The sequence below is a fragment of the Centroberyx affinis genome, unplaced genomic scaffold, assembly GCF_046629955.1.
Source record: "Centroberyx affinis isolate AG114_WGS23_722 - 3 ecotype Tasmania unplaced genomic scaffold, CSIRO-AGI_Caff_v1 ptg001058l_1, whole genome shotgun sequence".
Classification (NCBI taxonomy): domain Eukaryota; kingdom Metazoa; phylum Chordata; class Actinopteri; order Beryciformes; family Berycidae; genus Centroberyx; species Centroberyx affinis.
The window spans coordinates 733,310-750,053 of record NW_027279609.1 but is presented as its reverse complement, the minus strand read 5'-3'; the positions used below and the strand labels follow the sequence as shown (position 1 = coordinate 750,053).

General features: G+C 44.3%; 1 protein-coding gene across 1 annotated transcript in view; it reads right to left on the bottom strand.

Annotated features, from left to right (window-relative positions):
- Positions 1 to 16,744, bottom strand: part of tanc1b (tetratricopeptide repeat, ankyrin repeat and coiled-coil containing 1b) — a 115,162-nt gene that overhangs the window by 31,528 nt on the left and 66,890 nt on the right. Inside the window, exons 5-8 of the mRNA XM_071523016.1 lie at positions 15,568 to 15,701; positions 13,548 to 13,737; positions 11,020 to 11,349; positions 108 to 230 (exon numbers count right to left, since the gene is read on the bottom strand). Of these exons, the coding sequence (XP_071379117.1) occupies positions 108 to 230; positions 11,020 to 11,349; positions 13,548 to 13,737; positions 15,568 to 15,701 (777 nt within the window). The remainder of the gene's footprint in view (positions 1 to 107; positions 231 to 11,019; positions 11,350 to 13,547; positions 13,738 to 15,567; positions 15,702 to 16,744) is intronic.

Below are 16,744 nucleotides of genomic sequence, written 5' to 3'. Positions count from 1 at the left end.
TGGATTGGCCAGGAATCTATGAGCAGATGTGCTCGCTGATGTGTTTTCCCACTTTGCCCTGGTTGCCCTATGTGTATCTATACAGTAATAATGCATGACACAGTTACCTTTAGAGTCCTGAGGTGGCCTTCCTCCTGTATTATGCCAGGGTAGGCGAATGGATGTCCGCAGGGGTGTGTTGCGCTGTTCATCAAGAAAGCTCAGGTCTTCCAGTTTTGTGGAACTGGTAGCTGTAGAGAAAGAGAGAGACACAGACAGAAAGAAAGAGAGAGAGAGAGAGAGAGAGAGAGAGAGAGAGAGAGAGAGAGAGAGAGACAGAGAGAGTCAGGCAGGCAATTAGGTGCATTTTGAATGTTTTTGTCCTAAATACTGTAAAGAGAGTAAGATAGAAACATGCAATTGACAAATCTTGTGGGACATATGGCATCTCTGAGAGCAGAGTGGAGGAGAGTGAGGGAGAGACGGGCTGGTGTGCCGTGGCATTTGTAGCTCCCTGGAGGTGGTATGGGCAGGTACAGGAATGGCAAACAGAAGAGCAGCATCCCCAAGCCAGGACAGAAACACCCCTTGTTCCTCTGATTCGAGCTGACAGCTACATGGAGTATAGCAGTGATAGGTCTGTCCCCACAAACACTCCCCCTGGGCTGTGCAGAGAGGGCAGACAACTAACTGAAAACCACTATCTTTACTAAAACTATAGAGGGGCTAACCAACTGTAGCAGGCTACAGAAAGATCACACTTCACAGTTTCAGTACTATATTGCTGAGAATGTAATTACTATATTGCTGAGAAATTACATTCTCAGCAATACTCATATATCCTCTTTATCAGCTTATTATTACATCTCATGGATTCCTCAGCACCACAGCCTTTAAAGATGCCCAATTGTTTCACAACAAAATTAAGAGGTGCAAATAGAGTTCTGCTATCCAATGCTACCCATGTTATGTCCATTTTGAGTTCATCTTTCATTATCTTTAAAGTGTAGAGCATCCAGTCCAAAAAGGTCTGAAGTTACCTTCTATCCAGAATTTGTTTAAATTTTGTGTGATCCATCATTTTCTAACAGCATGAGTAGTACAAGTCTCTCAGTAGGAGACTTTTTTTTCCTCCAAATGTTCGATGTCTCATTTTGGAATGATACTCTGCAAATAAACCATGTAATGAGCCAGTGATTACAAAACAATTCAGCTCCTGGTCTGAAGTGTGAGACATGCTCTGCAAACATATGAGAGATGTGCATTAGTGCAACAAGGTCTCTCCTCCGATCGCTGTTCACTGTGCAACAATGCCATCACCATGGAGACCCATGCTCTCCTGGTCCTGTTGAAGAGGAGAATCAAAGCCTCTGCTTTCTACTTCATCAGCCTCAGCTGGGAGAGACAGTCACAATCACTCGCTCTCTTCTTCACTCCCTCCCTCCCTCACTTGGTCGCTAACTTCCTCTCTGGAATGTCCCACTAATTAGAGCCCGTCTGTTGACAACGGAGCAACTGAGGAAGCTACCATCAATACAACTTTGACTGGAATAAAAGAAGGCCCTCATGGATACTTTTACTACAATGAATGGTGTTTTGGCTAAAAACTATAATGGACACGGCCTAGACTACAACAAACAATGTACAAAACAACAAAAGTAAAACAGACACACTTTACAATCAGTCAATGCAGGACAGTCCAGAACTAACACTAACATGGTGCACACATGTATGTCTACTCCTAAAGCTAAGCTAAACAGCTACTTACATCCAGCAGCAGAGTCAGAGAGCTTGGAAGGACAGCGGGGATTTTAACAGCCCTCCCCTGGTCCCCAGCATGGAGCAGGCTGGGCAGGCAGACAGGCAAGTAGGCAGGGCGGAGGCCCTTAGCTAAAGCTCTGGAGATTTCTCCCAGTGGATGAGCTCACCGGGGGCACCCAAGTGATTCTTCTGCCCCAGTGCTCCCATCCAGGCACACTGGCAGCATTCAACTGGTGAGTAGAGGGCTTGGCTGTCCTCTCACTAGCGCTCAGTCAGTCACAGCATCCACAGCATTAGGCACTCGCTCAATGAATGCAGCGCTTTCCGGGAGAGTGTCTCCCCCCCTCCCCACCTCCCTGCCCATGCCTTTCCCATCACACTCTCTCTCTCTCTCTCTCTCTCTCTCTCTCTCTCTCCATCTCTCTCTCTCTCTCTCTCACACACACACACACACACACAAATGCACAAATTTTGGCAAGCGAGCAGCGGAGGGGAAAACGGAGTGAATACAGAAGAGAAAAAAAAAGAGAAACGGAGAGATCTGATATCCAACGTGGCTGACAGTTTGCACTGGGCAGCCGGTGTAGCATTAATCAATGATCCTCTCTCGGGTGGGGTAGGGGAGTGGGAGTTGGGGGGGGGCATACGAAAGACGGGGTAGTGAAAAGCAGGAAGGGAGAACAGAGAATGATGTAAGACAGCACATGAAAGAAGCAGGTGACTCGGACAGAGTGATGGAAAGAGAGAGAGAGAGAATGAGAAATCAAATCTATGCAGCAAATAAGCACTAGTGCATCACTCAAGCCCCGTGCTGACATAAGAGGACCACAGGAGGATTTCTCTATTTTGTTTTCTCTCCCTGTCCCTCTCTATCTCTTATGCTAAACTGTCTATCCAAATTTGGGATTTTTCAAGTGCAATGGGGAACTATGGAGAGCCAAAAAGCCATAATAACGATTATTCTACACCAGATGTCTTTTCTCATGAGTCCAATAAGCAAAAGATGAAGGTATTAGTCAGTTGGACTTGCCAAAGTAGTACAGATGCACACAGCGATTAGGTATTCTTTCATTCCTGTCTGTAATAATGCATCCTGCAGCATCAACATTTCTTTCCCTTTGAAAAAAATGCTTTTTTGAAGTCATATTTCTTGTTTTTCCACATTTCTTTCAAGGCCAAAATTTTCCCCAGGGTGCCATCACCCCCCCCCCCCCCCCTCCCCTTTAGTTTCCCTCACTCCCCTCAGTCTCTCTATCTCTTCCTATTGTTGCAGAATCCCTCATTGATAGTGCGTACATATGATACCTTGAAGTCTGTGTGCTTGCAACGACTTTGAAGCTGTACAGATGTGTCAGGCTGTATTCTGATGAAAATAGGGTTCTTTTTTTTTTCTTTCTTTTTCCTCTGGCATGTCTGCCCTTTGAATCCCTCTGTTCTCTGTTTCCCATGACAGAGGAGGAAGGAGGACTGAGCTTCTCTGTTCCAAGCATCCTGCCTTCTCTGCCTGTTTGACTTGAAACCTGTGCCTGGTCCATGCACTCCCCTCCCCTCTTTACCTGCACTGGTATCCATTTAACACACTCCCCTCACCCTGCCTGCCACCCTTGCCTTGTCATGTTGCAGGGATGTGTTGGAACCATGTTGTGTGATGAGTAAACTTGACAAAGTTGCATGCCCACAGAAATAGAATCCATTCTATTTCTGTGTGTATGCCTAATTTTGCCTTATTAACAGCCGCTATTCTTCCTGGGGTCCACACATAAATATCACATACAACAGATAATAATAATAAAACAGAAAATAAAAAGAAATACAAAAAATAAAATAAAGAATTATAGTAATAACAATAATAACAATAATAATAATAACATTAACAATAATAATAATAATAATAATAACAATAATAATAATAATAATACGAGAAATTCCATGAATTCTCTCCAAGATCCATGGCAAAATATTGGGTTGCTACATAACATTTCAAGGCTCGTTTGAGCTCTGTGATACCTGCAACACTCAGCCTCTGCCCTCCCTCTATGAGAAGTTTAGTGATGGCAAATGGATTCTGTACTAAATACCTTAAGAACACCTTTGGCATTTTCTAGCTCCAATCCCTCTCTGACCTGCTAAGTCAGAATCCCCTTAGCTTTCAGATGAGTAAGTGCAAAGTAGAATTTAAGTGGTTTGCGCACAAATTTGGCTTGTTAACAAGGGAACTTTGAAATTCCTCTAGCTTCCACAGTCCACTTTTTTGTTCAAACTACAAAAAGGGGGGGAAATGAATTTGTAGAAAAAAAATGATTGTGGAGAACAGCCAGCATACAAATGTAATAATAGATTCTAGTCTGTGACTAGAAAACTTACATTCAGTAAGCACATTATTTTACACTCGAATGATGGGAGCAGTATTTGCTGCACCAAAAACTTGACAAAAGCAGAACAGCATGTACTTGGGCTAAACATCACTCTTTTAAACAAAACTATTACACTGTACGATGTAGAATATGGGAGTGTAGAGCGTAAACTGTGCTAGTCACCTCTGCCAGTGCAGCAAGTTCAGATGCAAGAGCTCTCAAATGTTTTTTTTTATATCTGGAACGCCCAAATAGATATGTATTTAGCACAGACTCCTCGGAACCATTTGTCAGCAAATCTAGAGATATGTGGTAGCACAGAGAGGTATGCTACTATCAGGAGGATAAAACCTAAGCACAGAATGCCTAAACTCTAAATACATTATGTCAAAGTATAGTGAAATTTAACAGTTTTTCATTTTGCTGGGGGAAACGCCTTAAGGCCTCCAGGTGGTCCCTAAGCCACAACTTGACAAACAGTAATCTAATGGTTATATTATTTCCCATTAGTGTGGAACAGGTAGTATACTGCAGACACTGCAGGGCAAGCAGAATACAGAGCAGCTTTAAAGTTGATTTTCTAAACAGGAACTGCATGCACAACTTGAACCACAAGCCAGACTATACCTCACTGCAGACAAACTATGCCAATAACTATAGCCATAAAGAAGAGACCTAGGACAATTAGGTTGATGTGCAAACCAAGAAGATAAGTATCAGACATATGGGTCGACACCAACAGACAACAACCAGACGTCTATAGGTTTGATTTGCAGGTTTCAGTTGATCTGTTCAACATACCCAGCTGAACATTAGGCTATTCAAACCATGATAACAGTTGCCTTGTTCCTGAGTAGCTATTACACAATTCTCAATCGTGGGGTGCTGTCAATCAATCTCAGCCAGATGGCTCGGCGGTGGCAGATAGTAGATAGCTAACACACTGTGCCTTAGAGATTGGGCATTCAGCTGTATCTTGGCAAGTTCTGATCTGTCAATGAGAGCCACTGAGCTGAATGTTAAATGGCTCTTCAAAACTGGAGCAGATCGATCTCTCCAAAGGATCTTTATCTTGCTCCTGCTGTGACCTACTGCCACTGACAATTCTCTGAGAATGGACATTTTAGCGGACATCACTGTGACCTTTTCAGAGACCTGGAGAATGTGAAGGAGTATTGCCGTCAATCAGTGTCTTTTCTTTCTCCAAACTAAACTGGTCAATGTCTATACATGGCCAGAGGCAGAGGTGACTAAATGGATTCCATGGCTACCTGAAGACATCACAAAACACTGACAATTTGCAGGCAAGTAACTGAAAAGGCAAGTTGACATGAACCAAACATTACAGCAGACGTATTGTCTCAAAAAATACCAGAGAGAATATGAGTAAGTATATCTGATAAAAAACAGTCATGTCATGCCTTCCTGCTCCAGTACTGCAGTAGAGATGGAAAGACATGATTTTATAATTTGAGAAAATTACCGTCTGACCTGAGCTAACCTGTGAAACATCTGGGAGTCACTGAAAGTGTGTCCACATGGACCAGGTGGAGATGACTTCAGTCTTTGTAACAAAACACAGATGTGAGCTCTGTTCAAACCTTACCTTGTCACTATTCTCCTAGGGTTTGATGGATGAAGCAGCAACATATCCTTGAAGCTGCTTGTTGACAGTTCGTAGGCTTGCGTGAAAAGGCAGTCAAACCATGGATGTGAACATTGGAGAACCTCTCACAGAGCATGGGTAATGAGTTTGCCAGAGGAAGAACAGAGGACTTCGGAGTACAAAAAAACACTGGCTGTGCGCTGTACCACACCATGACTCTAACCCCGAAAGCTTTGTCGGATAGCAAAAGACCACAGATGCAATGTAGCACCGTTCCTGAGCCACAATGACCCTAACTCAATCTCCCTGTCTGAGCAACCCAACCACAAGCAGCTCAAGCTAAGATTTCAAAACCATGGAATTCCAGTGGCCAGACTTAATGTGGCCCTTTGACTCCATAAGCCTTTTTAAAAAGCTTAACTCCGATGACTTAAAAATAGAATTCTTATTATCTAAGTGAAATAAAGAGGAAGGGTGGCAGAGAGTGTGGGACACATGAAGTTGATTTTGTCATAGATGCCTTAAGTCTGCACCAGATGTGGCAGAAAATCCACCTCGACATACTGTGAATGTGTTGAGTAGCCAAATTTCAGTGAAATCACAACAGCTTAGAACAGAGCAAAACAGCAGGGAAACAGTCTTGATTTATTTACTGTCTTGGTCAACATTAGCAGTTCTGCTGCTCCCCTCCCGTGTTGACACCACTTTAGATGGAATAATAACATTTACATGTTTGGTATAACTAATCATTACTGGGCTTGTGTCAAAGAATAAAATTTAGTACTAGAAGAAAAAGCCATCCATCTCTCAGAATCTCAAGTCACTGTTTGGGTATGATTACTACTGTGAGGATCCCAAACAGTCTTCAGAGTATGGCAATAGTTAAGATTGTGCATCATAAGTTAAAAAGCCAAGGTGAATATTAGCTAACATTCAGCTGTCTCAGTAGGCATGCGATGGTGGGCTGTGGGGAGAGGCAAAGCATTATGGGTGGGAGGAGTGCAATAGGCTATCTGAGGAGGAGGTTAAATGCTAACAGATTGCTTGCTGAAAGAACATGAGTAGAATATCTTCCTCATAGAGGTGCTCAGCTCAGAAGTATACTGCTTGATTGCCTGTTAAGTTGCACAAATTTGGTGGAAATGGACAATTCCAATACTCTTCATGTATTCTCCTGTTTTCTGTGGTTAAGAGGTTTGTACTGTAGCCATAACAATGTGTGGCTGGAGAGTGACAGTTATGAGATTTGGAGGGGAGCCTGTGTGACTGACTGGATGAAATAAATGCTAAGTTACGTGGAGGCCTCCAGCATTTCATTTATTTCAACTCAACAGTCATGTTGTCCCACTGCATGCCACTTGCAGTTTAATGTTAAATGGACAAATCTGTGATGCCCATTAGTGTGGTGCCGTGCCAACTTTGCAATGCTGAATGCCAGGGGAGACGATGTGGCAGAAAACATTTGCTATGCAGAACGGTGTCCAAACCAGCTCCTCAGACATGTCCTACCAAGTAATAATACAATTACACACCGTCCCTAAAGAGCCATTTTGAATTCAGCTCTGTCCCCTGTGACAGGTGGTGCGTGTCAACATTTGTGCAAGAATCCACAGCAGATGCAGGCTCCACACACTGACGCTCCAGTTCCCACAGCAGCCCAATAGCAAGCCAACCACTGTGTGTGTGTGTGTGTGTGTGTGTGTAAGTGATCACCAAGGCAGTGCAAATGACACTTCTGAGCAACATGCAGACATTCCTATTACATAGCTAACATTCTAGAGGCCCAGTGATACAGACGTTGATTGGCATTAGACAGATGCACAAAATCCATTTTGCCTCTAGGGACATACGGCCTTTGTGTCGCAACTCTGCAACTTCATGTGGGTCTCTTGTACCTATCTGTTGTAGATACTTTGATGTTACTGTGCATAGTCACTCAATTTCACAAGAATAGCACAGTGTTACAATTAGACCTGGGCAAAACAGTACTTGCAAATACCTTTTATGTTTTGTTTTACTTTGGTGCCAGCTGGGTGTGAATTTCCACAAAGGCAGGAAGATGAGACAATCAAAGAAAAGTATTTGCAAATACTATCTGCACTGTCCTGATGTGTTAAAACCTAACCTATCTGGTATCTGTCATTATAAATACGAATTTGTTCATAATTGACTCACCTGGTTAAATAAAGGTTAAAATAAAATACTAGTACTGTCTTGTTTACAGTAAGCATTGTAAAAACTACAGAGACATTATCTGTTTAACAGTGAAGTCTTTGAGTGTTGGTGGTATCCAGACAGGCAGTGTGGCTCACAAGCTACACTAACTCAGAAGTCCTCACAAGAGCTCTGCACAGCATGTGAAGACTCTCCAATCAATGGCAGCGTGACTTCCACTACTCTGACATCAATCAGTCAGTGGAGATTTTATTAGGCCTGCTCTCAGACATGGCCTGGCATCACAACCTCATCTGCCTCCCCCCACCAAGCCAGTCCATCTCTCTATAACACTCTCGGCCTTCGTAGTCAACTCTCTCTCTCTTTCATTCTGACCCAGTTTCTCTCTCTCACCCCTCGTCCCAATCTCCCTCCATCACTCTAACACATTCAGATGTTCAGACGTCTGTGATCTGACACAGTAGTGTACGATAGCGGCAGTGGAGGGCCAATCACATGACAGGAGCATCACGGCTCTTATGGAGGCTAGTTCAGGCTCTTTGTGAGTTTTGCAGGGTATAATTCAGTGGTGAGTGGAGGCAAGGGACAGTATGGGGCTGGAGATGGAGGCATGTGACCGAATAAGAACATTCATTTTGCAATTATATGTGCCTATGCACAAATCCAGTTAAAGCAAATTCTAATAATCTGCCACCCCAATACTGATTGCACTAATAATGTATTCATACATATTTTGTTTGTCCTGTGTCTGTTTATGTCCTTTAATGTAATGCCTTCCTACCTCAGTAATTGCCTCTCAAGAATTATTTTTTTTAATTTAATACAATTGGCTTGAGCACCATGACAACCTAAAGGAGGAGCCAAAAGCAATATGTCGAGATAGACTGCTATGAAATCACCGTCCCTGGCACGCAGTGACAGCAGAGCATATTGGTTTGGGCCATAAATGAAGTTGTCTTCCCATGTCCTTGATGTCCTCTCCCAGGGCATCGTCACCCAGCGGAAAATCTGAGGTGTGAATCCTGCAGGTCCCTAGAGGGCAACACTGCATAACTATGACATCAGCCCATAAACTCATAAACTGGAGCACACACGGAGACATGCACAACAGCACTCACACACACGCATGTGCACACACACCTAAACACAGCCAAACATTTCCTGGGCTGTTAGCTTTACGAGCCAGTCTCTGTCTGTACCATTCGGGCTTATGTCAGAGGAAAAATACTGACGAGATGTAAAAAGAGTATGGACTGTTGGAACAATTGAGTGGTTAACCGGCCAACAGGCATCTCCAGCACGATGCAGTGTGTGCACCACTATGTTTACAATGTGGCTGTAGATTCACCAGTGGGCTGTAAAGATTAACATGTTGTGCAGACGCAGTGAGCAGTGTGTGAAATGCACTGTGTGCAAGTTTGTGTACTACAAGCTATGGCATGTATTGTATGTCTGGATACTATTCACCAACCATGTGCTCCCTTTCATTCTGCCTCTCTCACTCTTGCTCACTCTCAATCACTCTCACTCTCTTACTCTTAGTAAAAATGCCCTTTTGATGACTAACAGAATAACAGTATAACTAACTAGTATGAGTAGGCTATGACCAGTACATATCTGGGCTATTGGCCAATCTGCTTTAGAAAAACAAGGCAAGAAAAGAAAACTTCTACACTGATGAGGCAACAGATCCAAGCAAATAGTTATTTCATCAAGATCAAAGCCCAAGGAGAGATATTGCCAGGAGCAGTAAACCATTTGAACTCTGCAACAACATTTGTGGCTAGCTAAATCCAGGTAAATTCTGGTCATGTCACATATGTGTCTATACGGTCAGATTCCAAGCACCACAAGATGAAAATAGAACGACAGCTCCCTCCTAACAGCACATTTTCAGATGTTTGAGTTTTAAAGGGAGATGGTGAGCTGGGGGCCGTGGGGACTTAAGGAAACAGGGCCAAGGTCAAGAGCAGCAGCAGCAGAGAGAGAGGGAGGGAGTGTGAGCGCGAGAAAGAGCGAGTTACAGTGACAGAGACAGAAAGAGAAGGACAATAGCGACCAGAGGAAGAGCGGGCAAAAGAATGAAGGGAATGGATAAGGAGGGAAAGAGACAGGGGGGAAAAGGGGGTAGCAAGGGGTACCAAAAATTGTGACAGCTGTGTGGATATGGCGAGCTGAGCCACAACAGGGAGGTTACAAGGCAGGAATGCAGAACAGATCAGTCAGACAGCGGCTTGTCCTCTGGTCTGACATGGCAGCGCCAAGGCACAACACACAACAGCTGCCTAATCCCCAACTCCTTCTTGAAAAGCACACCAACCTGGCCCCTCAGTAACAAAGCTCTCTCTTTTTTCCCGCTAACTTCTCACTCCCTTCTCCATCATTCCCGATCTCCTGTGAGCTTCAGTGAGTCTGCTGAATAGGCATGTCATGGACGTGTCCACCCATGCTTTCTCCCATCTTCCTCCCTCACTTGCTTGGCCGGGAAGTGACAGGACACACTTCTTGTCAGCCTCAGTCACAGGCCATATAGTAGCATCACAATTCTGAGCAGACTTGCAATGCGATGCAGTGAGACACCCAACCACTCAAAACAAGTCACAGTCAAAGACACAAGAAAGTTTACTGGTCTAAGAGAAGATGGTTTATGGCTTTACACGGCACTCCTCACCAATCTAATGTCCTGTAGCTAATGTCCTTCATGGTTACTTCAAGCCGTTCAGCTGTGAAAGAGTGTTCATCTGCCAAAAAATAGTCTGTGTGGAATATGCTAGCTTTATCATTCCACAATTTGTTCCACAAATTAGTTGGAGTTACTGATAACAACAAGCTAGTTTGGTTTCCACTGAGGCACCGTTTTCAAACACTAGGATAATAACATTAAATGCAGAACATCTAAAATATTTATTCTATCTAGGTAAAGAACAAAAACAAAAGTTATTTCATAAGTGAGAGATGCCAATCTGAAAATCAAAATCAAAATCATTCAGCAACACCAGAGGAACCCTTTAAGTTCAAGATATTGCTGAATCAAGCACAGAGGGCCCCAGGAAGGGCGTACAGATCCCTTCCTCTACCTCCTCCTCTGTCTTGAAGACATCAGTCATCAGTGCTCACAACTCACCAAGTAAAAAGAGCTCTTACCTGCAACCGAGTTGGGCCTAGGCATCATGAGGGAGGAGGATGTCTGTGCTGGGTACGGAACAGGCCCTTCAGGTGTGTGGCTTGGAGGTTGCGGTGGCCCTGCTGCCCCTGCTGATGTGCTGGGCTGCTGCTGCTGGTCTGTCCTGGACGGGGTGTCAGCTGGCGTGGCGCCGGCACTGCTGGAGTCTTCCTCTGCCACAGGAGAGCAGGTGTCGGCCCGCACGCTCGGTGCCAGGCCATGGCGCCCGCTGCCTCTCAGGCTGCCATCCTTACTCCACTCCAGGCTGGAGCCGCTGCGGTCGTCATTCTCTGAAGAACTGGTGATGGTGGCTGAGATGAGAGAGGAGATGTGGGAGAGAGGAGAGGAGGAGAGAGAAAGGGCGAGTGAGAATGATATTCCAAGTGATAAAAACAGAGAGAGGAAAAAAACAGAAAAAAATAGTAAGTGAGAGTCATGTGCTTTTTGTGATATGAAAATGTCCTCATCTAGAGTGAGATGATGAACAGTAATGGGTAGACAACTTATAGGTTTGCAACCTTTTCCTTACAGACCTCATCAACACTGTTCACCACCTGATCTCATGTTTACAGCTGCAGTTTACTCACACTAATGAAAACTAGCCAGCTGTGATGGGGTAGATTTATGGTATTCATTTCCTCAGCCCAGACTCCTCTGATCATGTCTTTTATCCTTATCAAAACTCCTCAGCTAAAGGATGCAACATCATAAAATAAAAGAAAATAAATGAAAAAAAAACATAGCCCTACTGTAATGAAACATGACCCATCAAACTGAATGTGCACACAGTGACTGGATTTTGTTCTGCAAAACAAAATTTTCCCTTGTACGAAACACAAATTCAAGATTAAAGAGTTGAGGGGAGGACTAGTACTTAAAACTGCCTTTCATTTTTGAGTTTAGACAGGTGTTTTGCTTATTTGAAAGCAAATCCTTTAATCCTTTCCTCAGGCCAACCCAGCCATCTAACACAATCCTAAAAGCTGAGCGGAGGGCCAAAGCCACACAATGACAGACAGCTGGATGCAGAAACATCAGCACAGTCAAAGGACTGGGACTGATGGCCAGCTGGCTGTGTTTGCATCACACACTGCTAATCTGGATTTCATAATGCTGCGGCGCATTGCATCATCGCTAACATTAACATAACAAACCCATCCTGGACCTCGTGACTCCTGTGATGTTTGGCTGTGCAAATGTTAAGTCATTCATGACATAACTCACTTCTAGCCCTAGTCTGAGCACGGCGTTCAGAGCAGCAGCGGAGTCACCGCGATGGACACAATAACAGTTCTCATGGGCGAGCTATAGCCTGGGGTTCTACACCAATATCACATCATGTCACTCACTCACAAACAGAATCTTCACTTTGGAGGAGATGAAAGAGGCTGAGCCAAATATTGATTTGACAGGAGAAAAGTAGCTCCTCAGTGAGACGGACTAGGACATGCTACATGTCTCAACCTGGGCGGCAGCATGGCGCAATGTCAATGCTCCACGCCGGCAGATACAATATCACAGCTTCCATGAATTATTGAGCAGCTAGATATGATATTGCTCTGGGGACACCGACTATGAGTCATGGTAATCAATTATGTCAACTGTGTAGAGTTTGCATTATGGGAAATGCAAATTGTTGTGCTGCGTTTGGCTTTGCCCCGCAGGGCAAGCCAGGGACACTGACTAAGATCTCAAGAATAGTAATTTACATGAATGAGCATTAAATGGACTGTGATGTCCTAGTTGGTCGACTCAGGGAGAAAGAACAGGTTAACAGCTATTCCATGCCCTCGTTTTGTTTTTTTTAACCTAAATCAACTGATGCCTAGAGAAATGAAAGCAGTTCAACTGAGGATAACTGGGGATCATACAGAGCAACAACACGCTACAAATCTCTATTGAATCCTCACTGAAATATTAAAGATCCATTTTCAAAATGAATTTCTGTCATTTTTTACAGCCATTGGAAGCTTTGTGAGTAGAAATGGTTGAGGGATTAATGCATTAATAGACTAAGTCATCTTCCTGTCAGCTTGTGTAAATCCCCAGATGTCTTACAGGCCTATTACTAGAGATACACTACAACCTCGAACCGTGGCAACTGTCACCTCAATGCTCTCTGATACCGGAACAACTCAATACAAACCCAATTACTGACACATTGTAGAGGATGAAAACCGTTTGACACAAACGCTTTTCAGCCCCACAAAAAATGCAGCGGATTAAACAGAATAGTGAATGATTGACACCATGCAGGCGTGATTGTTTAGTCTAAATCAGAAAGTGTACATGAGGTAACAATTCTGAGATTGCTGATGAGACACTGACAGAAGAGCATCATGGGAAATCATAAGGGATGATAAGTGACGTTAAAGAGAGGGTTGAATGTTCCTGTGTGTACTGAGGAATCTGTGCTGCTGGTTACTGAGGCAGGACGGTGTAGGGTGGGGGGTTGGGTATGTGATGGTATCTCTCACTCTCTTTTTCTCTCTCCATCTCTCTCTCTCACCTATGATCCCACTGTCCTTGCTCTCGAGTGTGGAACTGGGGCTGGTGATGGTCCCACAAGGGCTGGAGCGGCTGAGAGGGGGGCGGCTGGTCGTGCTGTTGAGCGTGGAGCACGGGCTGTCAGTGCTGGGAGACGCCGTGCTGCTGGTCAGGGTGGAGCAGGGGCTGATACCCTGGCTAGTCACAGAGCACTGGGAGGGAGAGGGGGGAGATAGAGGAGATAGAGGAGAGGGTTAAGATACACAAAGAATGCGCTATACTAATCAAATATGCCCATGAACTATGAAATCAATCCATTATGAACTGTCTCCAATTCAGCAACATTGGCAGCATGTTCACATACTTTTTGTTATTTTTTTTCCAGCCTGAGCAGCAATAATAACAAAAATGCATTTTTCAACCTTATTTGGAAGGAGAATCAGGAGAATTGTAAAGTATGATTTGATTCAAGTTGCCTATTTGACCCGGATCATGTGAAAGCAAGGCAAAAAAATTCCTTCACAAATAAAAAGCCTTTCACGTGCGAGCATGACACACAGGCTGAAGGGCATAAGCTCTGTAAATGAAGCAAGGCTTGCAAATTGCACACTCATATGTCTGTCACAAGCCTGCAGAGAATTTGCCAAGGAAAAACTCTAAAATCTCAACGACACAATAGATATTCTCCATACCTTTGTTATATTATCAAGCTTCTCTGACAACCATACAGCAGCTGCATCTTTGTTTAAGCTAACTGACAACCATAGGACTCCAAATTAAAGTGAGTTTGTCCTGTGCCCCCCACCCCTCCAACTGTCCTGCTGCTGTATACTGATGCTACACAGTATGGTCAAGATGAGCTTCCTGGTTGCTAGGGCTTATCTGTGTGCTTCTGTAAGGAGAACCAAAGTCTGCAAACAGTTCCACACCACACAGATCCAGCCTGATTATGCTCTACATTCAGAACCAACTCCTCCCCCATCGTCTCCCATTCACATTAATGCGCAGCACCCCGGAGGACAGTGTTAGACTATGGGAGCTAATGTTTTGGGAAAGTAGGAAGATGTAAGGCTGCAGCCCATAGTTTACACTACCCAACATACCACACTGATAGCCTAACAGCTTAATGACATTTAATAATTTACTGTAGGGCAGAAGTAAAAGCAACATGCTGAGTTAAGCCCATGTTGTAAAACAGCAGTACAGAGGAAGAGAGAATTGTTGGCAGATGAGTTCAATGTGCTCCTCCTCCTCTGTCTGAGCTCTGAAAACACATACCCACACACACATACACACACACATGGACAGATGTGCACGCACACGCAGAAAATCACAAAACCCAAGAAAAACCATTGTGCTCTCATTCCGCCTGTTCCCTCATTTGACATCTCAACTAATGAGCATGATTCATAGAATACTCTGTAAGCCTCTTACAAGTTCCTCAAATTACCGGTTCCGTGTCAAAACGTGTCCAAGGCACATGAGATGAATGAGGGAATCAAAGTGTGCTGGGCTGTGCTCTACTCTCCACAGAGCCCCAGATTAATTAGTAGAGCCAAACAAACTGAGGCTCAGACCTGACATAACTCTATTTCTGGACCAGGGCTCAGACACTCTTGTTACATGCTCAAGAGCCCCAGGAACAGCACTCAAGTTACTGGGAGACTAACATGCCACACTGGAGAGCTTGCACTGAAAACAAACCACATGCAGTCGATTTTAAATATCCAGTCATTCACTTTGCCCACATGGAAACACCTAAAACAAAACAGTGTGACAGAGTTACCCTTATTTGTTGTGACAGAAAAAATAAATTCCCACAGTTGCGACTAAAATCCCTGTCCGAGGATAATGCACAGGGGCAAAAATGAGTCAAGCAACAACAAAAAAAATCCTTTTTTCTTCTCTTATACTGTCTCAACTCCCTCCTCCTTTCATGCTCTCTCTCTCTCCTCTATCTCTCTATCCGTGTGCTGCAGTAGCGGTAGCAGCTGCTGTTGGGAGGAGGGAGGGAGCTGGAGGGGTGGGAGAAAATGAAATACCTTCTTTTCATTCTTGTCGTCCATAGGTATGCGTGCCGTACCCGGGATCCCTTCTCCCAGTAAGAAGCCCAGCCTTGTCATCAGTTCCTGAGTGGCAGGGGAGGAGGAGCTTGGCTGTTTCTCTGCTTGCAGCTCTGGAGGAGAGAGAGAGAAAAATGACTCAACGTTAACAGATAGATTCCCTCTCGGCTCACACAGGGCCACTCTGCCTGCCCTGCCCAGCTCTGCTCTGAAATGCTATGCTGCACTCTCCAGCTGCTGCTGGTGCGGTGCAGACCCAGAGAGATCATGCGAGAGAGAGAGAGAGAAAGAGAGCAAGAGAGAGAGACAAAGAGAGAGAGAGAGAAAGAGAGCAAGAGAGAGAGACAGAGAGAGAGAGAGAGAAAGAGAGCAAGAGAGCAAGAGAGAGACAGAGAGAGAGAGAGAGTGAGGGGGAGAGAGAGAGAGGTGATCTATATGGAGAGAGATATACAGTAGGTAAAGCAAGAGAGAAAAAGGGAGAGGGGGCAGGAGGCTATGGCCTGTGTATGTGTGTGTGTGTGTGTGTGTAAGAGAGTCTGAATACATGTGAATGTCCAGCGTTGGTAAGAAAGCGGTGTGTGTGTTAAAGAGATTGAAAACATGTGAATGTCCAGCATCATTACGAAAGCAGTGTGTGTGTGTGTGTGTGTGTGTGTGTGTATGCGTGTGTGTGTGTGTGTGTGTGTGTGTGTGTGTGTGTGTGTGTGTGTGTGTGTGTGTACCTCCTGCAACACGCCTAGAGTGCCAATTGCTGGGTTTTCTGGTTGTTTACAGCTCTCACTCACAGAGCCTCTGAATATCAATGAGAGGACATAGGCTTTCTCCAATACAGCTTAAACTGTCTGCAGTATTCACTCTCAAGTCTTAATACTTGTTTAGACTGCAATTTCAAGGTTGGAGTGGTATCAACAAGGCAAAACCCACTTGCGATCTATTTTCTAATGTTTGTACACTTTGCCTGCTTGGCATGTTTTTTTTTTGGTTTTTTTTTAAAAGCACATTTTCTTTCACTATCCAAATAAGATGAGCTGGCGGTCTGACTATGCAGTGGTGCAACTAGCAGCGCTGAAACTGAGGAGTATTTTATCATGATCTCACCATGTAGCTTAAATGTGGATGAGCCTGGGAATTGAATCAAGGCAGGGTCACAACATCC